Source organism: Pristiophorus japonicus, chromosome 13 (genome assembly GCF_044704955.1).
Source record: "Pristiophorus japonicus isolate sPriJap1 chromosome 13, sPriJap1.hap1, whole genome shotgun sequence".
Taxonomy (NCBI): domain Eukaryota; kingdom Metazoa; phylum Chordata; class Chondrichthyes; family Pristiophoridae; genus Pristiophorus; species Pristiophorus japonicus.
Window position 1 is genome coordinate 34454301 of NC_091989.1, and position 22868 is coordinate 34477168.

Here is a 22868-nt window from a genome sequence, read left to right on the forward strand (position 1 = left end):
TGGGGTCATACTCCAGCAAGATTCAACATTTTCACAACATAAAAGGGGGAGGTAGGGGGTGGGGGCAGGAGGGGAGTGCATGGTAGTAACTCATCTTTATTAGAGGCAGATTTTAAAAATTGAATAACATTTAGTCAGCCAAACCCCTGCAAATTCAGGGGAAATATTTTGAAGCAATAGAATTTTATTGATGGAGACTCTGAATTGTGAGTGAATGGCAACAGTTGGAAACCCTGCAAAAGCAAGGGAGGGTTTCTGTAAGATTTCAGGGTAATAATACTTGTTTGAGAGCACTGAAAAATAAAACGAGATAGGAAAAAATTTGAAAAAGCCAGAAATTTAAACCTTAGTTGTAATATTTTCGATGAGGCCTCGAGATTGCTGGGCTGACTGTTTTTCATCAAATGCTCCTGTCTCGTCTTGTCCTCCTTCAATATACACTGGGAGTGAAAGATAAACTAAAAATGCAGCCGTTTCCCCACAGAGAAAAAAAAATGGAGGCATAACGCTGGGCCCAAGTAAGGCAAGTACCTAAAAAATGGGTGGTTTCGATCCTGAGCGATAATGGGCAGTAAAAACAACATTTTTGTGGAAATTTACGCTGCAGGGGAATTTTGATTGATTTTTGGGCGAGAAACGTGGGTGGGTGATGTGCAGCAATGTCGGCGGTAATCGTAGGTCCAAATTACAAAAAAAATTTCCCCAAAAATTGACATAAGAGACATCTTCTTAAAAGAGTCATCATCACAAGTGACCATTTAGGACACCATGCTGCAGCTGTAAAGTAGATAAATCACCACAAGCGGATGGGATGCATCCTAGGATGCTGAGGGAATTGAGGGCGGAAATCGTGGAGGTACTGGCCATAATATTCCAATCCTCCATAGATACGGGGGTGGTGCCAGAGGACTGGAGAATTGTAAATGTTACACCCTTGTTCAAAAAAGGGTGTAAAGATAAACCCAGCAACTACAGGAACGTCAGTTTAACCTCGTTAGTGGGGAAACTTTTAGAAACAGTGATCAGGAATAAAATTAACAGTCACTTGGATAGCTGTGGATTGAATGGGTTAATGAAGGTATTGTGGTTGACGTGGTGTACATGGATTTCCAAAAGGTGTTCGACAAAGTGTCACATAATAGGCTTGCCAGCAAAGTTGAAGCCCATAGAATAAAAGGGACAATAGCAGCATGGATACAAAATTAAGTGACAGGAAACAGAGAGTAGTGGTGAATGGTTGTTTTTTGGACTGGAGAAAGGTATACAGTGGTGTTCTCCAGGGGGTGGTTCTAGGACCACTGCTTTTCTTGATATATATTAATGACTTGGACATGGGTATATAGGACACAATTTCAAAATTTGCAAAATGAGCAATGTTCCCGCCATTTCTTTTTGGATACGTGGCCCCTTTAAGGGGCTACATGGCCCGTTAAAATTATGTGTGTGTTTTTCCCCCCATTATAATGGCATTGAGCAGCCTGCGTGGGACCTGCAGACCACTTCGTGCCCGCACAGCTTAAAAGAAACATTGCTGGTGAGGCTAACATCGCTTACTAGTATAACGGAGAAATATTGACTAGTATAATGGAGTACGCACATGCGTATTTAAACGTGGAAATCCAGACGTTATTGTCAGAGATACTTGCTCTTCGACAGAGTGTGCTGTAACAGTTCTCGGCAAAAGACTCGACACTGAAATCACTGTAATGGTGTGAATTTGGGGTACTTGCCCACTAGTTGCCCATTAAAGATGCCATAAAAACTTAGGGGTGCTGCATTTGGAGTAAGTGAATTTTTAACAGTGTGATTTAAAAAAATTAAAATTAAAATATATATTTTTTACTTTTTCTATCTGTCTCTTTGTTTCTTTTATCTCTCTTAATCCCATCTGTCTTTCCCAATCTTTATTTCACTCTTTGTATATAATTTAAATCTAATTTATGCTTCCTGGTTTAGACTCCACGTGTTTCAGTGAGGATTCTTCAATCTGATTGGTTGAAGAGCCCCGCTGATTTTTGCAGACGCCACAGATTCCCTGCAGAGGGCGCTGTGCTGGAGGAGACGCTGGATTAGAGGAAATCTATGCTGATAAACCCGCGAAAACTCTGTGGGCAGCTGTCAGCGAGTGTCATTCCTTCGCCGCTGACAGCAAAATACAGGCCAATATGTAAGTTGGAATTCCTTCCTGGGAGAGAAATGTATTCAAAGTTTGAGCTGCATTACTGCTATAAAGCAATCGATAAGGTCCTGAAAAATAACAGTTACTAATAGCTGCCTGCCACTGCTACATTTGAGCACACACTGGGAATCAAATTTGAACGTGTATTAATAAACATTAGTAAAGGTGATAGGCATTTTAGCTCTGAAATCCCAGTTTCTTCTTCACGCGGGTGTTTGATTAAAAATAGGACAAAAGATGCGCACTTACCTTTTAGATGAACATTCACCAGAGATCCCGGATTCGAGACCTCCTCTTTTTGTGCAACAGAGCGCGTTCACGTTGGGACGTCAGTCGGAGTCACGTGGGCCTGGACACCCAATCACGGTAAAGTATTTTCTCATTCATAGCAATAGGAGTTTTGTTAGTCCAAAACTCCTATTACAGGTTGAACCTCTCTTATCTGGGACTCCCTTATCCGGCACCATCCCTCGTCCGGGACCATTCCCGGCCGGCGGGTGGTGCATGCGCAGAATGCAACGGTCAAAATCCTACTCACTAATATAATCTTTCTCCTCAATCAGCTGCCTCCTCCTCGTCGCTCTGCTGGAACTGCTCGGGCCGGCCGCTCCTCCCCACAGCGCTCCCTCCAGAGGGTCGGGCCAACTCTTCGAGGCTCGCCGGGGCCCGGTGACTCTTCAGAGCCTGCCAACTGTTCTGGGCTCGCTGGGAGCCGCCGATTCTTCGAGGCCCGCCAATTCTTCAAGGCTTGCTGACTCTTCTGGGCCCGCTGGTTCTTCAAGGCCTCCTGCACACTGATTAGCTGACTGACTGACTGTCGGTCCAGACAATCACGCACACACATACTTTCCCCAGCAACTGCATTTAAAGGCGCTGTCCACCCAAACACATGACTACCCCCAAACACTACATAATTTTTCTTTAAAACACCTCACATAAATACATTATAGAAATTAAAGTTGATAGAAATGTTTTGAAAAAAAAATTTGCCGATTTAAAAAAAAAAGTTTTAATTAGGGTTTAAAATTAAATTACCTGAGTGGACAGGGTTTTTAACATAAATATGTATTTAAAAATTTTTTTTTGATACGTTTTAAAACTCTTACGCTGGTAAAAGTAGGCTATGCACCTGCTTTTATGAGGCGCAAGAGTTTTAAGGACATTCGCAAGGCAAGAGATGGGCAAATAGCGCAAATGTCCTTCTCCAGAAACTTGACAGATCGAAAAAACTGGTTTTCGGCGCATGCTTTTGCGATGCCTTCCAGGGTCCGTACACACTCCATATGAACCTGGGGAGGCCGGGATTTCAGGGCCATTGTGTAATTTAAGCAATGGGTCGCAACATATTTATTTGCGCAAACCATGTAACATTCTGATTGAGCTGTGATGACAATTAAGCCACCAGATTATTTTACACACTGAACAAGTAGAATTATCAGGACTGCATGATTATCATTGTCTGTTGTCAATGCTGCATGATCAACTAACGGGAAGAGCACTTTGATAGCCAGGAATGAGGTCAGCAATTTTTATTCCCATTAGATAATGCACCCCGCTACCAAAAGTAATTTATCTGATGTTCTAACCACTGACTTACAAAGCTCATCCTGTGAATGTGACAGAATGGTCAGCTCAGGAATCTGCAGTGCCACTCATCATTGTTGAGAAATTGACATTAAATTCTGAGCATGCTTGGTTTGCCCTTTGTGCTCCTCCTGAGTTCGACTCTGTTGACCCTGACTGTTGCTGTGCCTCCTCCCTGAATTCCTCGCTATCTACTCTTGCCCCCATTAGGGTATATTATAATTCTATTCTGTTTGTCAGTTGCTGCTTGTGCTAAAATATATTACAGGTTGAACCTACCTTGTCCGGCACACTTGGGACCTGGCCTGTGCCAGATGAAGGATTTTGCCGGATGAGGGGAGGTCATCGGCCTGAAGGGGGGGTGGGGGGGAGGGAAGAGAGGAGGTCACCCGAGGTCAGGGAGGGGGGGGGAGGAGGTTGGTGGCCCCAGTGGGCTCTGAGGTGTCGGAGGACCGAGCGGGCCCCGAGGTGTCGGCGGGCAGAGCGGGCCCCGAGGTGTCGGAGGATCGAGCGGGCCCCGAGGTGTCGGAGGGCAGAGCGGGCCCCGAGGTGTCGGAGGATCGAGCGGGCCCCGAGGTGTCGGAGGATCGAGCGGGCCCCGAGGTGTCGGAGGATCGAGCGGGCCCCGAGGTGTCGGAGGATCGAGCGGGCCCCAAGGTGTCGGAGGATCGAGCGGGCCCCGAGGTGTCGGCGGGCAGAGCGGGCCCCGAGGTGTCGGCGGGCAGAGCGGGCCCCGAGGTGTCGGAGGATCAAGCGGGCCCCGAGGTGTCGGTGGATCGAGTGGGCCCCCCGAGGTGTCGGTGGATCGAGCGGCCCCGAGGTGTCGGTGGATCGAGCGGGCCCCGAGGTGTCGGAGGATCGAGCGGGCCCCCCGAGGTGTCGGAGGATCGAGCGGGCCCCGAGGTGTCGGAGGATCGAGCGGGCCCCGTGGTGTCGGAGGATCGAGCGGGCCCTGAGGTGTCGGTGGACCGAGCGGGCCCCGAGGTGTCGGCGGGCAGAGCGGGCCCCGAGGTGTCGGCGGGCAGAGCGGGCCCCGAGGTGTCGGAGGATCGAGCGGGCCCCGAGGTGTCGGTGGATCGAGCGGGCCCCCCGAGGTGTCGGTGGATCGAGCGGCCCCGAGGTGTCGGTGGATCGAGCGGGCCCCGAGGTGTCGGAGGATCGAGCGGGCCCCGAGGTGTCGGAGGATCGAGCGGACCCCGAGGTGTCGGCGGATCGAGCGAGCCCCGAGGTGTCGGCGGATCGAGCGACCCCGAGGTGTCGGCGGGCAGAGCGGGCCCCGAGGTGTCGGCGGAGTGAGCGGGCCCCGAGGTGTCGGAGGATCGAGCGGGCCCCGAGGTGTCGGAGGATCGAGCGGGCCCCGAGGTGTCGGAGGATCGAGCGGGCCCCGAGGTGTCGGAGGATCGAGCGGGCCCCGAGGTGTCGGAGGGTCGAGCGGGCCCCGAGGTGTCGGCGGGCCGAGCGGGCCCCGAGGTGTCGGAGGATCGAGCGGGCCCCGAGGTGTTCTTGGTTGAGGGGATTTCTGCTACTGCTGATCACTTTCTTTTTAGTAAGTGTGTTGATTTTCTGCTCAGGTGAATGATTTAATTCAATCATAAAGGAAAGGTATCACTGTTGTGCCTAAAAAGGAAATGGGAAACCTCGGGGGAGGGGTGGATTGAAGTTCTGCGCATGCGCCACCCAGGAATGGTGCTGGACGAGGGGTGGTGCCAGATAAGGGAGTCCAGGATAAGAGAGGTTCAACCTGTATTAGCAATAGTTTGCTTCAGGACAATGTATACTTTGCAATAGAATAAATTATTCCAGCTGTGAGTCTGTGATTGAATTTAAATATCTTCAAAATAAGAATAAAGCTATACAGATCAGAGATCCCTTTATAAAATGCCGGCAAGAACTGAGCATTATAAAGATATTCAGTCTGGAATGATTTTAAATGAATTCAAGCAGAAAATAAATGTACACTTGTTAACTAAGGAACTACAGGACCAGAAAAGACCACATTTTGATCCCAGTGTCGAGGAAAAATTGTATCCTATATCGTTTATATCCCTCCATTAATTTTTGATGCCACCTATCTATCTTTCTCTTGAATTGGTTGATACAATCAGTTCCCAATGCTTCCTTTGGTAATCCATTCACCATCCTCCGTGTAAAGTAGTTGAATTTACATTGTATTTTCACCCTCCCTTTTCTATGTTTGAGACACCGTCCCCTTGTTGTGGAATCTGACTATGTTAAAGCTATGTTTATTCTCATCTATGCCCTTTAAAAATCTTGAATACTTTAATAAGATCATCCTTGAACCTTCCCTTATCAAATATAAATATTCCCAGCAGCTATCAATTTAGTTGCTTTTTGCTTAACCCTCTTTAAAGCCTGGATATTTTTTTTCATAATTCAGTGACTAGAATTGTACGTAGTACTCCAAGTGGAACCAGATCAGTGTTCTGTAGAAATTCAGAATGACTCAGATTTGTGCTCTATTTCTGTGGCTAAAAAGCCTAAAATCTTTTTTGCTCTCTGTACTGCTGCCACACATTGCGCTGATGGTTTCAGGGACCTATCCATCAGTACATCCAAATTCATTTTTTGTGCCATGTTCTGTAGAATAATGCTTATAATCCTTTCCCAATATCAAGACAGCATTTGTCTACATTTAATGATATCTGCCACTCTTCAACACAGCTCTCCAATCTAGCGTTCATTTTAAGTATTTGATCACTTTCTTCCCGGTTGTTCATAGTCCTTACCAGTTCGCTATCATCTCAAACTTAAAAAGTTTTGTTTATTGCTTACCTTATATATACTTCTGTAGAATTGACGGCAATGATATTTGACAAATGTTAAATAAATTCCCCCTTCCGACAACTTCCTCCTCTCCCTTCCCCAAAATGATACTCATTGCAGCGGGACAGTCGATGGCTGCCATTCACCTGGTTTCGCTCCCAAATGACCATTGATCATGTAGAAACCTCAACAATGAGAGTCAACAGTCTACTTGATGTGGGAGCAAACACAACCAAGGCAAAGTCCAACATCCATACACTTGCACTTCTAGTAAGGATCGCTGATTATTTTTTCTCTCCTTAACTCCAAGGCACTGAAGCCGATAATAGCAACCCTATTCTCACCTTGGCTGAGATCAGCTAAGTTTTATAAATTACCCTAATCAATAGCTAGCTGTTTTAAAACTAATTAGCTGTAATATCAGACTGAGTAATACATGAGTATCATGTTTGTAATGTTGCCCTATGAAGCCATTTACTCAATATTCACAGAGTTCATTTAGTTAATGAATTTGATATACAGGTAACAGTAATTTTGTACATCTTTCTTTGTTAAATTCTTGTCAAAAAATACTCTGTATTTTACAGTTAACTCTCATTTTGTACTTGACATTGAGCCTATTATCTTTTTGGCCCATTTTGTACAATAAATTATTTAACAACTGACATACCAGTGCATATTAGCATGTATCTATTCTCCAAAATCCAAATGCAATAAACTACAATAACTATCTCATTTTTATTATCTTTTCTCCTGAGGGTCTACCCATTTAAAAAATAAAATAAATAGCTCACTGTGTTGTTTGGAGCTTAGCAATATAGTAGACTCAACATAAATATTTTATTATGGGAAGAAATAGAAGTTTTATACTAAAATGAAAATTAGGTTCAAAGGGCATGTGGCAACTGTAAAGAGGTGGCTCATTAAAATCTCATAATGTTTGTTCTTTGGGGGTTGGTAATACTGATGTAATGAAGTTTAAATAGTACTTAAAGCTAAATTTTCAGCTCAGATCCTCTGAAATTGACTCCAACTCTCAACAGACAGCATCATAATTTTTTCAAATTACTATTTGACCTGATTATAACATCTAGATGAGTGCTCTTAATTTCGATCACAGAGTTAATTAAGCAAAAACATTTCTAATACAAGCATTAAGCTGAGAAACACATATTTCAGCGCTGCAGTATTTTTTTTAAAGTCTTGCAAAAATCTGATAGAAACCTATTTGAAGTAATATTTTGATAACCAAAATGATGATGCTGCACAATACTGATTAATGTATACATTATACTCCACAGACTGATATATAGTTATCCCTTTTAAAGTGCAAATAAGTCCAAGTTATAACTGTATGTGAGCTGAAATGCTGCAGTACAGTTGAATAATGCTGCTTTTTCTGGCAACATGGTATCCACAGCTTTGAAAATTAGGCTATACTTATTTGGCTTTAGAAGTCTTCTGTAATGTTTCTTTCCCTTTATTAATTAATGTTGAGATCTAATTTTTTTACTGGCTTGTAATAACTTAACATTCTGTGTCATCTTAAAGAGGTGACTATAGCCATTATCAGTGGCCATTATCATGACTAGAAGTAAAATAGAAGTACAATTCCAGCTCATCCTTGGGGTATGTAGAGAGTCAGAGTCGCACTTCTAATCAAACTGTGTTTTTTATTTAAACATTTTTGTCACCAATTTTTGCCACTAGGTATTTTCCGCTCATGTCCTGAAGGCATCAACTCCTTGGCAAGCTATGGCTCCACAGGCACTTTGCACTCTCCACTCTCTTGCCATCATTCATGTGCAAGCCTCAATAGAATATGTCAAGCAAGCAGTTTGATCACAAGGGTATCACAGCTGATTCCTGTCCTCATTTGATATTCACACACAAATTCCAGTAAAGTGTTGCTAAATAGGCATTGCGGGCAAGAAGCCTAATTGATTTTCCCCTTCCCTACCTCGGGATGCTGAGGACAACAATTCTGGGTTAAGTTTAATTAACTTGACCGTACCAAGTAATGAACCATGTATCTTCATGGCTTAGCTACTCACAGCACACTGTCCTGAGTCATTGGGGGAAGTCAGATTTTTAATGGCTAGCAAGTTACCTCTCCAACATGGTGACTGAGATACTTTGTGAGGGATGTGTTCTCCTTCTATTAAATATTATTCCTCCAGCAAAATCCAAAGTCCAGGCACAAAAAGTAGCACATTCAACAGAGCCAAGGCTATTGATATTCAACAATTATAATGCCTGCAATTTACAAACTCTTAAGTCTTAATCTGACACCAGTATTTCAGAATCCTACTAAAATGTCAGGATGACAGAAATTGGATCCAACAATTTATTCAATGAATATTATTAATATGCAAACGTGCAAAGTGTTCATGTTACATCAAAGAAGGTATTTTTGCAAATCATGGGCTAGACTTTCCACTGTGGTTTTTTGGGCGATATTTCCGGCCTTAGTGCTTTTTTTATTTTTCAGGATTGCTGGAATAGCGCCCATTTTAAAAACTACTAATTTCGCCTTTTTAATTTGGGTGATAGCCATAGCGATATGAAATGGGCCTTAGCGATGTAGTCAGTCATGCAAGGCTGACTTCCACAGCAACGGCCGTTCTGTGCATGCATGTTTTTTTTCAGGCAAAGAACTTTTCCCAAGGGGGTTGACAGAGAGAACAGGGGACCTCCTGGTCCCCATCAATAACATTATAGATCCTTTCTTTTATTCCAGCCCCTGTTGCTTTATAAAATAAAATCTATCAGCCAACTGAGGTGAACTCCATTTCCTTCCTCATGGGATGACATACTCTACGTTCTGCTTTTACTTGTACTGTGGACCAGAGGGAGAAAAAATCCATGATTAATATTAACCCTAACATTACAGCAATGTACTTGTATGTAACTTTTCTCATTTTATTCTCCCATCTCTATTCTGCAGCATGTGATTAGTGATCAATACTGGTTGAGAAATTACAGGCCCCATCACTATAAATTGCTATAAATGCCCTTAATTTGTCCTCAACAAATACAAATGTGATTAGATGATTAGCAAGAGTCAAAAAGGCCCTTAAAATCACTCACAAATTGATTCTCCTGACAGTCTTTTACTACAGATCCTCCCCGTAGTGCCGAGTAATTGCAGCTTTTCTTCAGCGAATTTTTGGGCCAGCGATCATTTGGGCGAAATGCCAAAAGTAGCACTCAGCGATAATCTGGGCCATAATCGGGCGCAAGTTTCCACTTTTCAGCAAATATGGGTGATAGCCTGCATCTCAGCTCTTATATGGGCGCTAAATGGGCGATGATGTGCTGAAAGTCTAGCTCTGTATCTGTAATTTTTTGTGGTTCCCACTCCCACATCATTACCTCTGGTGTCCCCCAAGGATCTATCCTTGGCCCTCTCCTATTTCTCATCTATATGCTGTCCCTTGGTGAAACAGTCAGTTTCCACATGTACGCTGACGACACCCAGCTCTACCTTTCCACCACTTCTCTCGACCCCTCCATAGTCTCTAAATTATCAGGCTGATTGTCCTACATCCAATACTGGATGAGCAGAAATTTTCTCCAATTAAATATTGGGAAGACCAAAGCCATTGTCTTTTGTTCCGCCACAAACTGCGTTCCCTAGCCACTGATTCAATCCCTCTCCCTAGCATCTATCTGAGGCTCAACCAGACTGTTCGCAACCTAGGTGTCATATTTGACCCTGAAATGAGCTTCCGGCCACATATCCGTAACATCACCCATCTCAGCGCTTGCCTCAGCTCATCTGCTGCTGAAACCCTCATCCATGCCTTTGTTACCACTCGACTTGACTACTCCAACGCACTCTTTGCTGGCATCCCACATTCTACCCTACGTAAACTTGAGGTCATCCAAAACTCAGCAGCCCGTGTCCTAACTCGCACCAAGTCCCGATCACCCATCACCACTGTGCTCGCTGACCTATTTTGGCTCCCGGTCAAATCCCTCTATGCCCCTCCCTATCTCTGTAATCTCTTTCAGCCCCACAACTCCACGAGGTGTCTGTGCTACTCAAATTCTGCCGTCTTGAGCATCCCTGATCATAACTACTCAATCATCAGTGGCCGTGCCTTCAGCTGCCTTGACCCTAAACTCTGGAACTCCTTCCCTAAACCTCTCTGCCTCTCTTTCCTCCTTTAAGACGCTCCTTAAAACCTACCTCTTTGACCAATCATCTGCTGTAATTTCTTCTTAAGTAGCTTGTTGTCAAAATGTATTTGTTTTGTCTTATAACACTGCTGTGAAGCGCCTTGGGATATTTACTATGTTAAAGGCGCTATATAAATAAAAGTTGTCGTTGGTTGTGTTTCACTTTATTTACTGGATTTTGAAAATACATAAACATTTCCAAACATTTGCTCCTCAGAGTGAGATATAGATTTTACAATTTACTGTGAGAGCTTCTTGGACTTTGGTATAGTAAAACATGGCCAATGCCACATATTCAAAGATTGGAACCTGAAGAAACAGTATCTTTACTTCTACACAGAGGATTCAAAGCTCAGAAATCTCACAGCTCAAAACTCATTTTCCCCAAATAAATCTATCTTCTTGGCCACAAAATACATTTCTCACATTATCAATTGGCAAAGTGATAATAAGAGGTGAGTATTCACAGAGCCGCAGTGTAGTACCGCCAGGCTATCAATACATGAAAATGCTAATAACTTTCAAGTATCACCAAACTAGTTGATTACCTGCTTTCACTGTGTGGATAATTTTATCATGACATTAGATTATTTTCACTTGATAATAAAAATCTAAAATATCTCATATTTACCATAAAATGCTACAGTTACTTACTTATATTAATACAACTGCCATGAAAACCAGCTGGGAGAATCTCACAACACTTGATGTAACTCAGGCTGAAAATGTTTTTTGGTGAACCAACTGACTGCTGATAAAAAAAAAACTACAAATGCAATGTTCCTAACCTTCCCCCACACATACAATATATCCAGACAAAAAGCAACTGAAATGTCACAGGGAGGTGTGTACAGTAAATTAAAATGATCCAATCGTAATAAAAATAACACCTTGGGCCCAATTTTCCCCAACCCCTTTTTTCGGCGCACTTACCTTAAATGCGGCGACTTTGCGCGCTGGAAATGACACTGAAAAAAAGTAGCCCTATCCTGCCTGCTCTGCCGAGTCTCCGGTGTCCCAGCGTGGCGTAGATAGTGAAGTGGGGGGGGGGGGGCGGAGCAACAGCCCAGCGCAGAAAGCACTGCCGGCAGCTGTGCGCATGCGCAGTAAAGTCTGCGCGCATGCTCCTCGCCCTCCCAGCATGTCCTGCGGGCTGTGAGTAGGACCTGATGCTCGCAGCCCTTATCCCTGGCCGAAGGGATGCCCCGATGTTTGCCGCACCTTATCCCCGCCCGAGTGGCCTCCCGCATCAGCCGGCCGGCCCGCTGAATTCCCGGGCCATGGTAGGACTTCAGTTTTATTTTTTATTTATTGATGGTTGTGCTTTGTTTGGTGAGGTGAGTTTTAATTGTGGGGGGGGGGGGGGGCGGGAGGGTGAGGAGGAGAATTTTTTGGGGGGGTGGGGGGAGAAAGAGTGTTTTGATGAGGGGAGGAACTTTAAAAAAAAAACGTGATTCTGGCATAAAGGTAGGACTTCTATTTTTTATTTGTTATTGATTGATTGCTTATTATTTTTTGTGGTTTGTTTAGTGCTTTGTAAGTCTTGGTGCAGGTCCTCAGCTTCCTTGTATTTTTTATTTGTTAGTGAATGCTTATTTTTGTGCTTTGTTTAGTGCTTTGTAAGTGTTGGCGCTTTAAATGTACTAACCTGTGCCGAATTCTTAACTGCCCACAATGTTTTTCAGAGCTGGCCACATACGCTGACCTAAGTCGAGTTGGACTAAGTTTTAGCTGGCCAAAGTGGCATAAATGGCTAAAACTGGTGTAAGTGTCTGGGAACGCCCCCTTTTGAAAAAAAAAAGGAACTAAAAAAAAATCGTACCGAACTGACTTACTCTGGAGCAAGTTTTTTGGGGAAAATGGCATTTTTTAACTTATGCCAGAAAAAACAACTTACTCCAAAAAAACTGATGCAAGTCATGACCAAAATTGGGCCTAAAACCACAAAACAGGTTTGCTTCTGTGTGCCTGGCATCATCCTTTTTTAACCAAATGTCTGTTAAAAGAAGTGAATTCCTATGGGTCCTCTCTGGATCACACACGGTTAGCCCTCCCACCCAAGAGGGAGGGCAAACAACTTGCTACCAGGTCATCACCAACTCTACTCTTAATTGATTGCTTCATTTAGGCACTCTTACATTATGGTAATGCCCGTCAATCCAACTCTCGACATGTGGTTGCACTCATTCGGCAACACTGAGGACAAAATCTACTTATCTTTCAAATCCACCGGGGCAGTGGCAATCCAGTTTTTGTTGAATCTCCCAATCTGCCACTGGTTACTAGCACTCTAGGTACTGTCCAGTACTGAAACTGAATCAGATTCACCACATCAGTGAGTGTGATGACATCATATGGTTGCCCAGATGTTTCAAGTGTCATGGTGTCAGCAGTCGGGGATGTCATGATATCTAGACTCATACTTATAAACAGAGAGCAAAGTGTCATAGCCAGTCAGCCATATAAGCAGGATTATGATGTGGGTGTCAACCTGTGTGGAGAAAGGTTCCACTATAGCAGTTATAAATATGAGTGTGCACACATAAGTGGCTTTCCTAAGGCATGCAGCCGAGAGTTAAGAGTGAACATTACATTGTTTAATTTGCTTTAATGCATTAGTGAATTGTGGCAAAGTTGCTCTGGTTAGATTCTTTTCTCATATATACTGAATAAATTCCACATTGCACACGTAAAATAAAAAACACATAGTCTTGTGTCCCCAGCCACATAGAATTCAGTACCTGGTCTTCAGCTTTCAAGTTACTGAAGTAAACAGTGTTCAACTACAGAACAGCAAATAATGGGGGGAAAATTGCGGTCGGAGGCTTCCTTCGGGCGAACGCCTCCGAACAGAAAAAAAATTACGAAAATACCTGGTGGTCCCGGAGGAACATAGGATTCCGGTCAGAGGCCTAGTTTCGCAGTCCAGAGTATAGGAACATGTCTTCCAGGTACGTATTCGTATCCTGGGATCACTTGGGCCTGGATCACCAAAGAACATCTAGTATTCTCACTGATAATAATGGGAACTCCGTTTGTACGAGCTCCCGTTACTATCAATGAGAATATACCAAAAACAAGAAACACAACACAATAAATAAAAAAAACACTTCATCTACTTAAAATGAATTGAAATCGAATGTAATTAAATGTTTTAGAAAAAAAAACTACATTTTTTTTAATGTGTTTTAAGAGGGTTAAAAATAAGCTTACCTTAATGGACAGGGTTTTTAATATAAAAAATGTTGACTACATTTAATTTTTCTATGTTTTAGAACTCTTACGCTGGTAAAAGTAGGCTATACACCTGCTTTTACCACGTGTAAGAGTTTGAAGGACATTCGCTGGGCAAGAGTGGTGCAAATAGCCCAAAATCTGCCCCATGGATGTCCTTCCAGCGGGGATGCGTGCGATCTGTCAGAAGAGAGTCGGCTCTTGGCGTATGCACATTGCGCGCCTAAAACCGGAACTTACAGGGCATCTTCGGGTGCGTGCGCACATCGTACAGACCCAGAAAGACTACAATTTTTGGCCCAATGTTTGAAATAATGGTCTTTCAAAATGACAAGTTTCTGAAAAGTATGGCTTTCTAACACTGCTGTGTAAATATAGGTGGTACATATCAATACTGTTCAATGTCCAAGAAGTTGTAAAGCAGTTTTTGGCAGTCAATTCTTGACCATGTTTTTAAAATCACAGTAATAACTGGTCCATAAAAATATATTTTGTTCATTTTTCCATTTTCAGTAAGTGGTACAGGTTTAACCTCCCTTATCCGGAAGCCTTGGGACCTGGCCTTTTCCGAAAAAGATAGTAAAAGCTTTTACCGATATATAAAACGGAAGAGAGTGACTAAAGTAAATGTTGGTCCCTTAGAAGATGAGAAGGGGGATTTAATAATGGGAAATGTGGAAATGGCTGAGACCTTAAACAATTATTATGCTTTGGTCTTCACAGTGGAAGACACAAAAACCATGCCAAAAATTGCTGGTCACGGGAATGTGGGAAGGGAGGACCTTGAGACAATCACTATCACTAGGGAGGTAGTGCTGGACAGGCTAATGGGACTCAAGGTAGACAAGTCCCCTGGTCCTGATGAAATGCATCCTAGGGTATTAAAAGAGATGGCGGAAGTTATAGCAGATGCATTCGTTATAATCTACCAAAATTCTCTGGACTCTGGGGAGGTACCAGTGGATTGGAAAGCAGCTAATGTAACGCCTCTGTTTAAAAAAGGGGGCAGACAAAAGGCAGGTAACTATAGGCTGGTTAGTTTAACATCTGTAGTGGGGAAAATGCTTGAAGCTATCATTAAGGAAGAAATAGCAGGACATCTAGATAGGAATAGTGCAATCAAGCAGACGCAACATGGATTCATGAAGGGGAAATCATGTTTAACTAATTTACTGGAATGCTTTGAGGATATAACGAGCATGGTGGATAGAGGTGTACCGATGGATGTGGTGTATTTAGATTTCCAAAAGGCATTCGATAAGGTGCCACACAAAAGGTTACTGCAGAAGATAGAGGTACGCGGAGTCAGAGGAAATGTATTAGCATGGATCGAGAATTGACTGGCTAACAGAAAGCAGAGAGTCGGGATAAATGGGTCCTTTTCGGGTTGGAAATCGGTGGTTAGTGGTGGGCCACAGGGATCGGTGCTGGGACCACAACTGTTTACAATATACATTGATGACCTGGAAGAGGGGACAGAGTGTAGTGTAACAAAATTTGCAGATGACACAAAGATTAGTGGGAAAGCGGGTTGTGTAGAGGACACAGAGAGGCTGCAAAGAGATTTAGATAGGTTAAGCGAATGGGCTAAGGTTTGGCAGATGGAATACAATGTCGGAAAATGTGAGGTCATCCACCTTGGGAAAAAAAACAGTAAAAGGGATTATTATTTGAATGGGGAGAAATTACAACATGCTGCAGTGCAGAGGGACCTGGGGGTCCTTGTGCATGAATCCCAAAAAGTTAGTTTGCAGGTGCAGCAGGTAATCAGGAAGGCGAATGGAATGTTGGCCTTCATTGCGAGAGGGATGGAGTACAAAAGCAGGGAGGTCCTGCTGCAACTGTACAGGGTATTGGTGAGGCCGCACCTGGAGTGCTGCGTGCAGTTTTGGTCACCTTACTTAAGCAAGGATATACTAGCCTTGGAGGGGGTACAGAGACGATTCACTAGGCTGATTCCGGAGATGAGGGGGTTACCTTATGATGATAGATTGAGTAGACTGGGTCTTTACACGTTGGAGTTCAGAAGGATGAGGGGTGATCTTATAGAAACATTTAAAATCATGAAAGGGATAGACAAGGTAGAGGCAGAGAGATTGTTTCCACTGGTCGGGGAGACTAGAACTAGGGGGCACAGCCTCAAAATACGGGGGAGCCAATTTAAAACCGAGTTGAGAAGGAATTTCTTCTCCCAGAGGGTTGTGAATCTGTGGAATTCTCTGCCCAAGGAAGCAGTTGAGGCTAGCTCATTGAATGTATTCAAATCACAGATAGATAGATTTTTAACCAATAAGGGAATTAAGGGTTATGGGGAGCGGGCGGGTAAGTGGAGCTGAGTCCACGGCCAGATCAGCCATGATCTTTTTGAATGGCGGAGCAGGCTCGAGGGGCTAGATGGCCTATTCCTGTTCCTAATTCTTATGTTCTTATGAATGAGGGATATATCCGGATAAGGGGAGGTCACGTGCTTTCAGTGTGTGTGTGTGCCGAATCGCTGGAACGACTGTCAATCAGACAGTCAATCAGTGTGGTGTTGGCCGGCCAGCAGGCCCCAAAGTGTCGGCGGGCCTTCGGGCCCCAAGGTGTGGGCGGGCTGTCGGGCCCCGTAGTGTCGGCGGGCAGTCAGGCCCCGAGGTGTTGATGGGCCCCTAAGGTGTCGGCATGCCTCGAGGTGTCGATGGGCCATCGGGCCCCGAGGTGTTGACGGGCTGAGCGTGTCCTGAGATGTTGGTGGGCCGAGCGTGCCCTGAGGTGTTGGTTGGCCGAGCGTGCCCTGAGGTGTTCTAGGTTCAGGGGGCTTCTGCTACTGCTGATCACTTTCTTTCGAATAAGTATGTGGATTTTCTGTTCACCACTCTCTGGGTGAAGAAGTTTCTCCTCATCTCGGTCATAAATGGCTTACCCCTTATCCTTAAGACTGTGACCCCTGGTTCTGGACTTCCCCAAGGAATGAGACTCCAGATTTTAAATTGTTCTATTTCTGGGCTGGAGAGGTTGATTAGCATTGTACAGCATTATAATTATCACATCATTAAAAAGGTACTTATGCTGTTAATTACTAGACTTAGCTTTCTGTGAAATAGATAATTAATGTGCAAATCCAGCAAGTTCTTAAAAATAACAGGGAGTCTAAGGGCAAGATGCCGGTTGTGCGAAGCAAAGGGTGGAGCAGTGTGAATTGACCGGCAAGTTCTGACAATTCACAACTCACGGTGTATCTCTTAATTCCCTGAACCTCATGGCCGATTTTCACATTAATAATGGCGTGCGTCGTTAATATGGCGTTATTTATACAGCAAGGTCTAAACCATTGTTGAAACAGTACTGTTTTCCCTACATTCACAATTTCCAGCAAAATGTACCCGAAAACTAGAAAATCTGGAAATGTAGGGCCCAAGTTTCGGGCCGCGCCTAGAACGGCGCAGCCCCGACCTGGACGCCCGTTTTTCGCGCCACAAAGGGCGCCTAAAAAAAACTTACAAATTCTCCGGCTCCCTGCTGGTCCTCTTGAATCAGGCACGGCGCAGCATGAGCAGTTGGGGGCGGAGCTAGCTCCCTGCGCTGAAAACAGTGCCCGGACTTCTGCACATGCGCGCTACAATGGGCACGCATGTGCAGTAGCTCCAGGCGCCCAAAACTGTTCGGGAGGGGCCCGAAGCACGCAGCCCCTAGACCTGGCCGAATGGCCTCACTGGGGCTGCGTGCATAAGGCTCCTCCCACGCCCAGCTCCTGCTTCCTCCCGACCCGACTCGACTCCCGCTTCACCCCCCCCACCCCCGGACCGGACCCGACCCCGACCTGACTCCCGCTCCGCCCCCCGGCCCCCACCCGACCCTCGCTTCCCCCCCCCCACCCCCCACCCAACCTCCCTCTCCCTCCCTCCCTCCCTCCCCCCCGACCCGAACCGCCACCCCACCCCGACCAGACCCAACCCGACCCGCGCTCCCCTCCGCCCCCCCCACTCCACCTGACCTTACTTCCCTCTCCCTCCGACCCGACCCAACCCGACCCGCGCTCCCGACCCTGGACCCGACCCAATGCCACCTACCTGTAAATCTGGTGCTGGGGACGGGCCCGGCCCCGTTTAGCTTCCCCCCCCACCCCTTCTCTTCCCCCCCCTCCTTCCTCTCTCCGCCCCCTTCTCTCTCTCTCTCTCCCCACCCCCCTCCTCCCCCCCACTCTCTCCCTCTACTCCCCTCCTCACTGTCAGAAACACAGACACTGACAGACAGAGAGTGAGAGACACTGACAGAGACACACTGGGGGTGGGGGGAGGGGCATCCCAGCATGCTGTTGGAGGGCTCCCTGTGTTGCAGTCGGTAAGTAGAAAATGTTTTATTTATTGATTTAAAAAAAAATTATTTCTTATTAATTTTTTTTGATTGATTTATTGGTTGATTTATTGATGTTTTTATCATTTATTATTGATGATGGCTCTTTATTTGTAAAACTGAAGTGTTTAATGTTTGTAAACTTCCCTTTAAACCCCCCCCCCCCCATTCCCTATGCCTGATTTGTAACCTACGCCTGATTTTCTAAAGTGTAGACAAGGTTTTTTCGAGCGTACAAAACTCTTCACTTACTCCATTCTAAGTTAGTTTGGAGTAAGTTTTCAATGCCGAAACTTTGAAAACAGGCGTAAGTGGTCGGACACGCCCCCTTTTGAAAAAAAAATTCTGTTCCAAAGTGAAACTGTTCTAACTGACTAGAACTGGAGCAAACTAAATGCCGAGAATTTGAATTTCTAAGATACTCCATTCTACACCAGTTGCTCCAAAAAAGCAGGAGCAACTGAGGCCGAAACTTGGGCCCGTAGTCCATAACATACCCAGGAGTAATCGCAGCAGCATCAGTGCTAATGCTGGAAGCACAAGCACATGCACAATTTGTAGGCCTATTCCCTCTTCCTCCCATAGATACATTGCAAACATATTGGGCTCAGAATTGGCCCACCCATTTTTTCGGCGCACTCACCAGAGATGCGCCGACTTTGTAGGCTGAAAATGGCGCCAAAAAGATGTCTCTGGATTCTGGCCGCTCTGTGGCCTCTCCCATGGCTTGGTGCGGCGTGGTCTGTCGATTAGGGGGCGGAGCTAGGACCCTGCGCGAAAAATAGTGCCGGCAGCTCAACGCATGTGCACTGGAGGTTTCGTGCATGCGCAGTAGCTCCTGCCCCCAGCCGTTCTGCAGCGGGGACCCGATGTGTCCCGCCTCATCCCCGACCGAGTGGCCTCACGACGCGCGCCGGGCTGCTGGAATAGTCAGAGAGAGAGAGAGAGTCAGATCGCTGGAATAGTCAGAGAGAGAGAGTTAGATCGCTGGAATAGTCAGAGAGAGAGAGTCAAAGAGAGTTGGTCAGAGAGAGAGAGAGAGTCAGAGAGTTAGAGAGAGAGTCAGTCAGAGTCAGAGAGCGAGTCAGAGAGAGAGCAAGTCAGTCAGACAGTCAGAGAGAGAGAGAGAGAGAGTCAGTCCGAGAGAGAGTCTGAGAGAGAGTCCGAGAGAGAGAAAGTCAGAGAGAGAGAGTCAGTGAAATACACAGTGGGAGTAGAGGTTCCATGTCTCCTTTGGCAGGTTGGCAGTTTATCTTAGAAGTCATTTTCTGCTTGGATGTCGGCGGCCTGTGCTCTCCCCGTCGTCCCGCACCTATCCCCGGCCAAATGGCCTCCCGCACCGGATGGCCCACTGACTTCCCGGGCCGAGTTTTGATAGGAAGGTAGGACTTAGTTTTATTTTTTATTTCTTCCTGAATGTTTTTATACTTCTTGAATGTTGTTGTGCTTTATTTAGTGCTTTGCAAGGTCCTCTCCACTTCCCTTCCCGCCCCTATCTCTGGCCGAATGGTCTCAGATGTACCTACCTGCGCTGATTTCTTGACTCTCTGCAAGGGTTTTCTGTACGGCCACAAACACTAGCCTAGGTTAGTTTGGAGCAACTATTACCTGTCCAAAGTGGCCTAAATGGCCAAAATGGGCGTAGGTGGCCGGTAATGGCCCCTTTTGAAAAAAAAACAAAACTAAAAAAATGTCCTAACGAACTCACTTACACTGGCACTAATTAAATGTGCAAAATAGGGATTTTTAAGATACTCCAGAAAAATCAAGTTGCTCCAAAAAAAACGGAGCAACTCCTGGCCAATTTTGAGCCCATTAAGAGGTAATCTAAACTGGAAGCTACTACAGGGTTCCAGATCAGGCATTATTTTGTTCTGCTTTTGTCTAATTATGATTTTGGTAAAGAGAATTGATCATTCATTAATAAAATAAACAGAACACCATCCATAAACAAACAATGCTTTGCTTTCATTACAAAGTGTGCAAACAGTTGTTGTTGAGAATCTAATGAGAATCACAAACCTGATTGCAATGTTAACTAAGACACTTTATCAGCTGCCTTTGCAATCTGACATTTATAGCAGATATTATCAGTAGGATATATTGTCTGTACCTGTGAACTCAGAATGGCAAATGCAGTACCTCTGTCAGGACTATTCATAACAAATATAATTACCTTCATAAGTTCCACTTTCTAATAGTGAACCGCTTTTCTCCAGTTCTATAAATTCCTCCACGGTCACAAAATTGTAGTCAACACCAGGGACCTCTCCCTCTTTAGGTGGCCTTGTAGTGCCTGAAAGAGTAATAAGAAAGGGTATTTGATTTACTGGAGAAATTGTCCATAGATCCATTGATTCAAACAAATAAGCAAGTATTGTGATGTATTATAAAAGCTAAGGAAGAAACAATTTAACTACGAATAAAACATTAATTTGTAGATTGTCCATTCTTCTTACAGTGATGACTCACAATGATGAAACAAATTAATTATTTTTCACCTACACCCTCCCTGCTGCACATTCTTGGTATGTCTTCTTAATAGGTTGGCATATTTTATGGACACATTTTCTATTGTTGAACATTATCACCATCACAAAATTATGTTAAATCAGGATTTCAGTAGTTCAGGGTGTATAAAATGTCAGATATTGTATAATTGATTTATTTGTTTGTAAATTGTCTATCTCACTCCCTTGGTCTGGATATTATGGTACCACAGGACTATAATTCCTATGCTGCATCTCTCTCAGCATGGCATGAAGGTAGTCAGCAGGTGGGTGTGGTCACAGTTAACCTGACATTGAGAAGGCAAATTACATTACGAGGCTTATAAGTTAACACTAGGAGCATTAGACATAAGATAACAGAACTGAAGGCGGCATTAGAAAACTATGATGTGGTGGGAATATTAGAAAGATGGCTACATCCACAAATTGAAAATTAATTTATTACTTAGGGGTATAGAATATTCAGAAAGGACAGAAAAGAGGCAAGATAGCCATATATATCAGGAACAACTGGAAGATAATAAAGTTGATACTCAGATATGAAATAAGCAACTCTGAACAGAAATCTCTGATGTGAAAAAATCCAAACTAACACTCGGAATATGCTACAATCCACCAGTACATGAAGGAAACGAGCTTGTTCTATGAAAAGATAAGAAGGGTATGTGAGAACAAGAATACTATTTTAATGGGGGGGGGGGGGGTTCAAACAAACCCCACATAAATTGGGAAAACCCAAGTGGACAAAACTCAGAACTGGTAAATTTAATGCATGACTGCTTCATGATTCAGTGTGTAAGGGAATACATGAAAGGCAGTGTTCATGTTGACTTGAAATTCATAAATGAACCAGACAGGAAATAGAAGTCATAATATGGAATGATCAAGTTTAACATAATCTGACGCCATATTAAACAAAAGACCATGAACAAAGCCTATAACCTTAAAAGGTCTAAATTCAAAGAGATGAGGGAAGATTTAAAATAAAGGTATTAATGATGCATGATTGACAATACTCAAGAAAACAAATGGAACAGCTTTAAAAGAATAATTCTGGCCATGTAAGAGAAGTACATTCTTAAAGCAAGTTCAGATCGAATAAGTGTGATTAACAAATTTAAAGTCAAATAAAGAGGAAAAAATACCTTTACCAATCCTGCAGGGAGAAAGGAGAAGGGGCTCATGGGGTCGGATAGAAGATCAATTAAAAACAAGTTAAAAGGATGATCAATGAAGCAAAAAGACATAAAAAAAAGCTACAGAGGCAAATAACAATGACAGATTATTTTAATACTATAAGATCAAGTGGACTGTCAGAGAAGAGGTGAGAACAGTAAATTATGTAAATGGGGCTTAAAGCTAGGATGAGCACAAGATAGTAAATATTTTGAACGATTACTTCCTCTAAGTAAGAAAGAACTTGCATTTATATAGCACTTTTCACGACATCAGGACATCCCAAAGCACTTTACAACCAATGAAGTACTTTTGAAGTGTAGTCACTATTGCTATGTAGGAAACGCCAAATTGCACACAGCAATTTCCCACAAACAGCAATGTGATACTGACTAGATAATCTGATTTTAGTGATGTTGGTTGAGGGATGTATATTGGTCAGGACACCGGGAACAACTCCCCTGCTCTTCTTTGAAATAGTGCCATGGGATCGTTTACATCCACCTGAGAGGGCAGAGGAGGCCCAGTTTAACGTCTTATCCAAAAGACAGCACCTCCGATAATGTACATAAGAATATAAGAAATAGGAGCAGGAGTAGGCTATATGGCCCCTCGAATCTGCTCCGCCATTTAATATGATCGTGGCTGATCTGATCATGGACTCGGGTCCACTTCCCCGCCCGCTCCCCATAACTCCTTATTCCCTTATCGTTTAAGAAACTGTCTATTTCTGTCTTAAATTTATTCAATGTCCCAGCATCCACAGCTCTCTGATGCAGCAAATTCCACAGATTTACAACCCTCTGAGAGAAGAGATTTCTCCTCATCTCAGTTTTAAATGAGCAGCCCCTTATTCTAAGATTATGCCCTCTAGTTCTAGTCTC

General features: G+C 44.1%; 1 protein-coding gene across 3 annotated transcripts in view; it reads right to left on the bottom strand.

The window, feature by feature from the left end:
* magi2a (membrane associated guanylate kinase, WW and PDZ domain containing 2a) overlaps positions 1-22868 on the bottom strand; it is a 1034101-nt gene that overhangs the window by 364104 nt on the left and 647129 nt on the right. For all 3 annotated transcript variants that reach the window (XM_070897360.1, XM_070897359.1, XM_070897358.1), the window contains exon 3: positions 20475-20594. In XM_070897360.1, coding sequence (XP_070753461.1) covers positions 20475-20594 — 120 coding nt within the window. The remainder of the gene's footprint in view (positions 1-20474; positions 20595-22868) is intronic.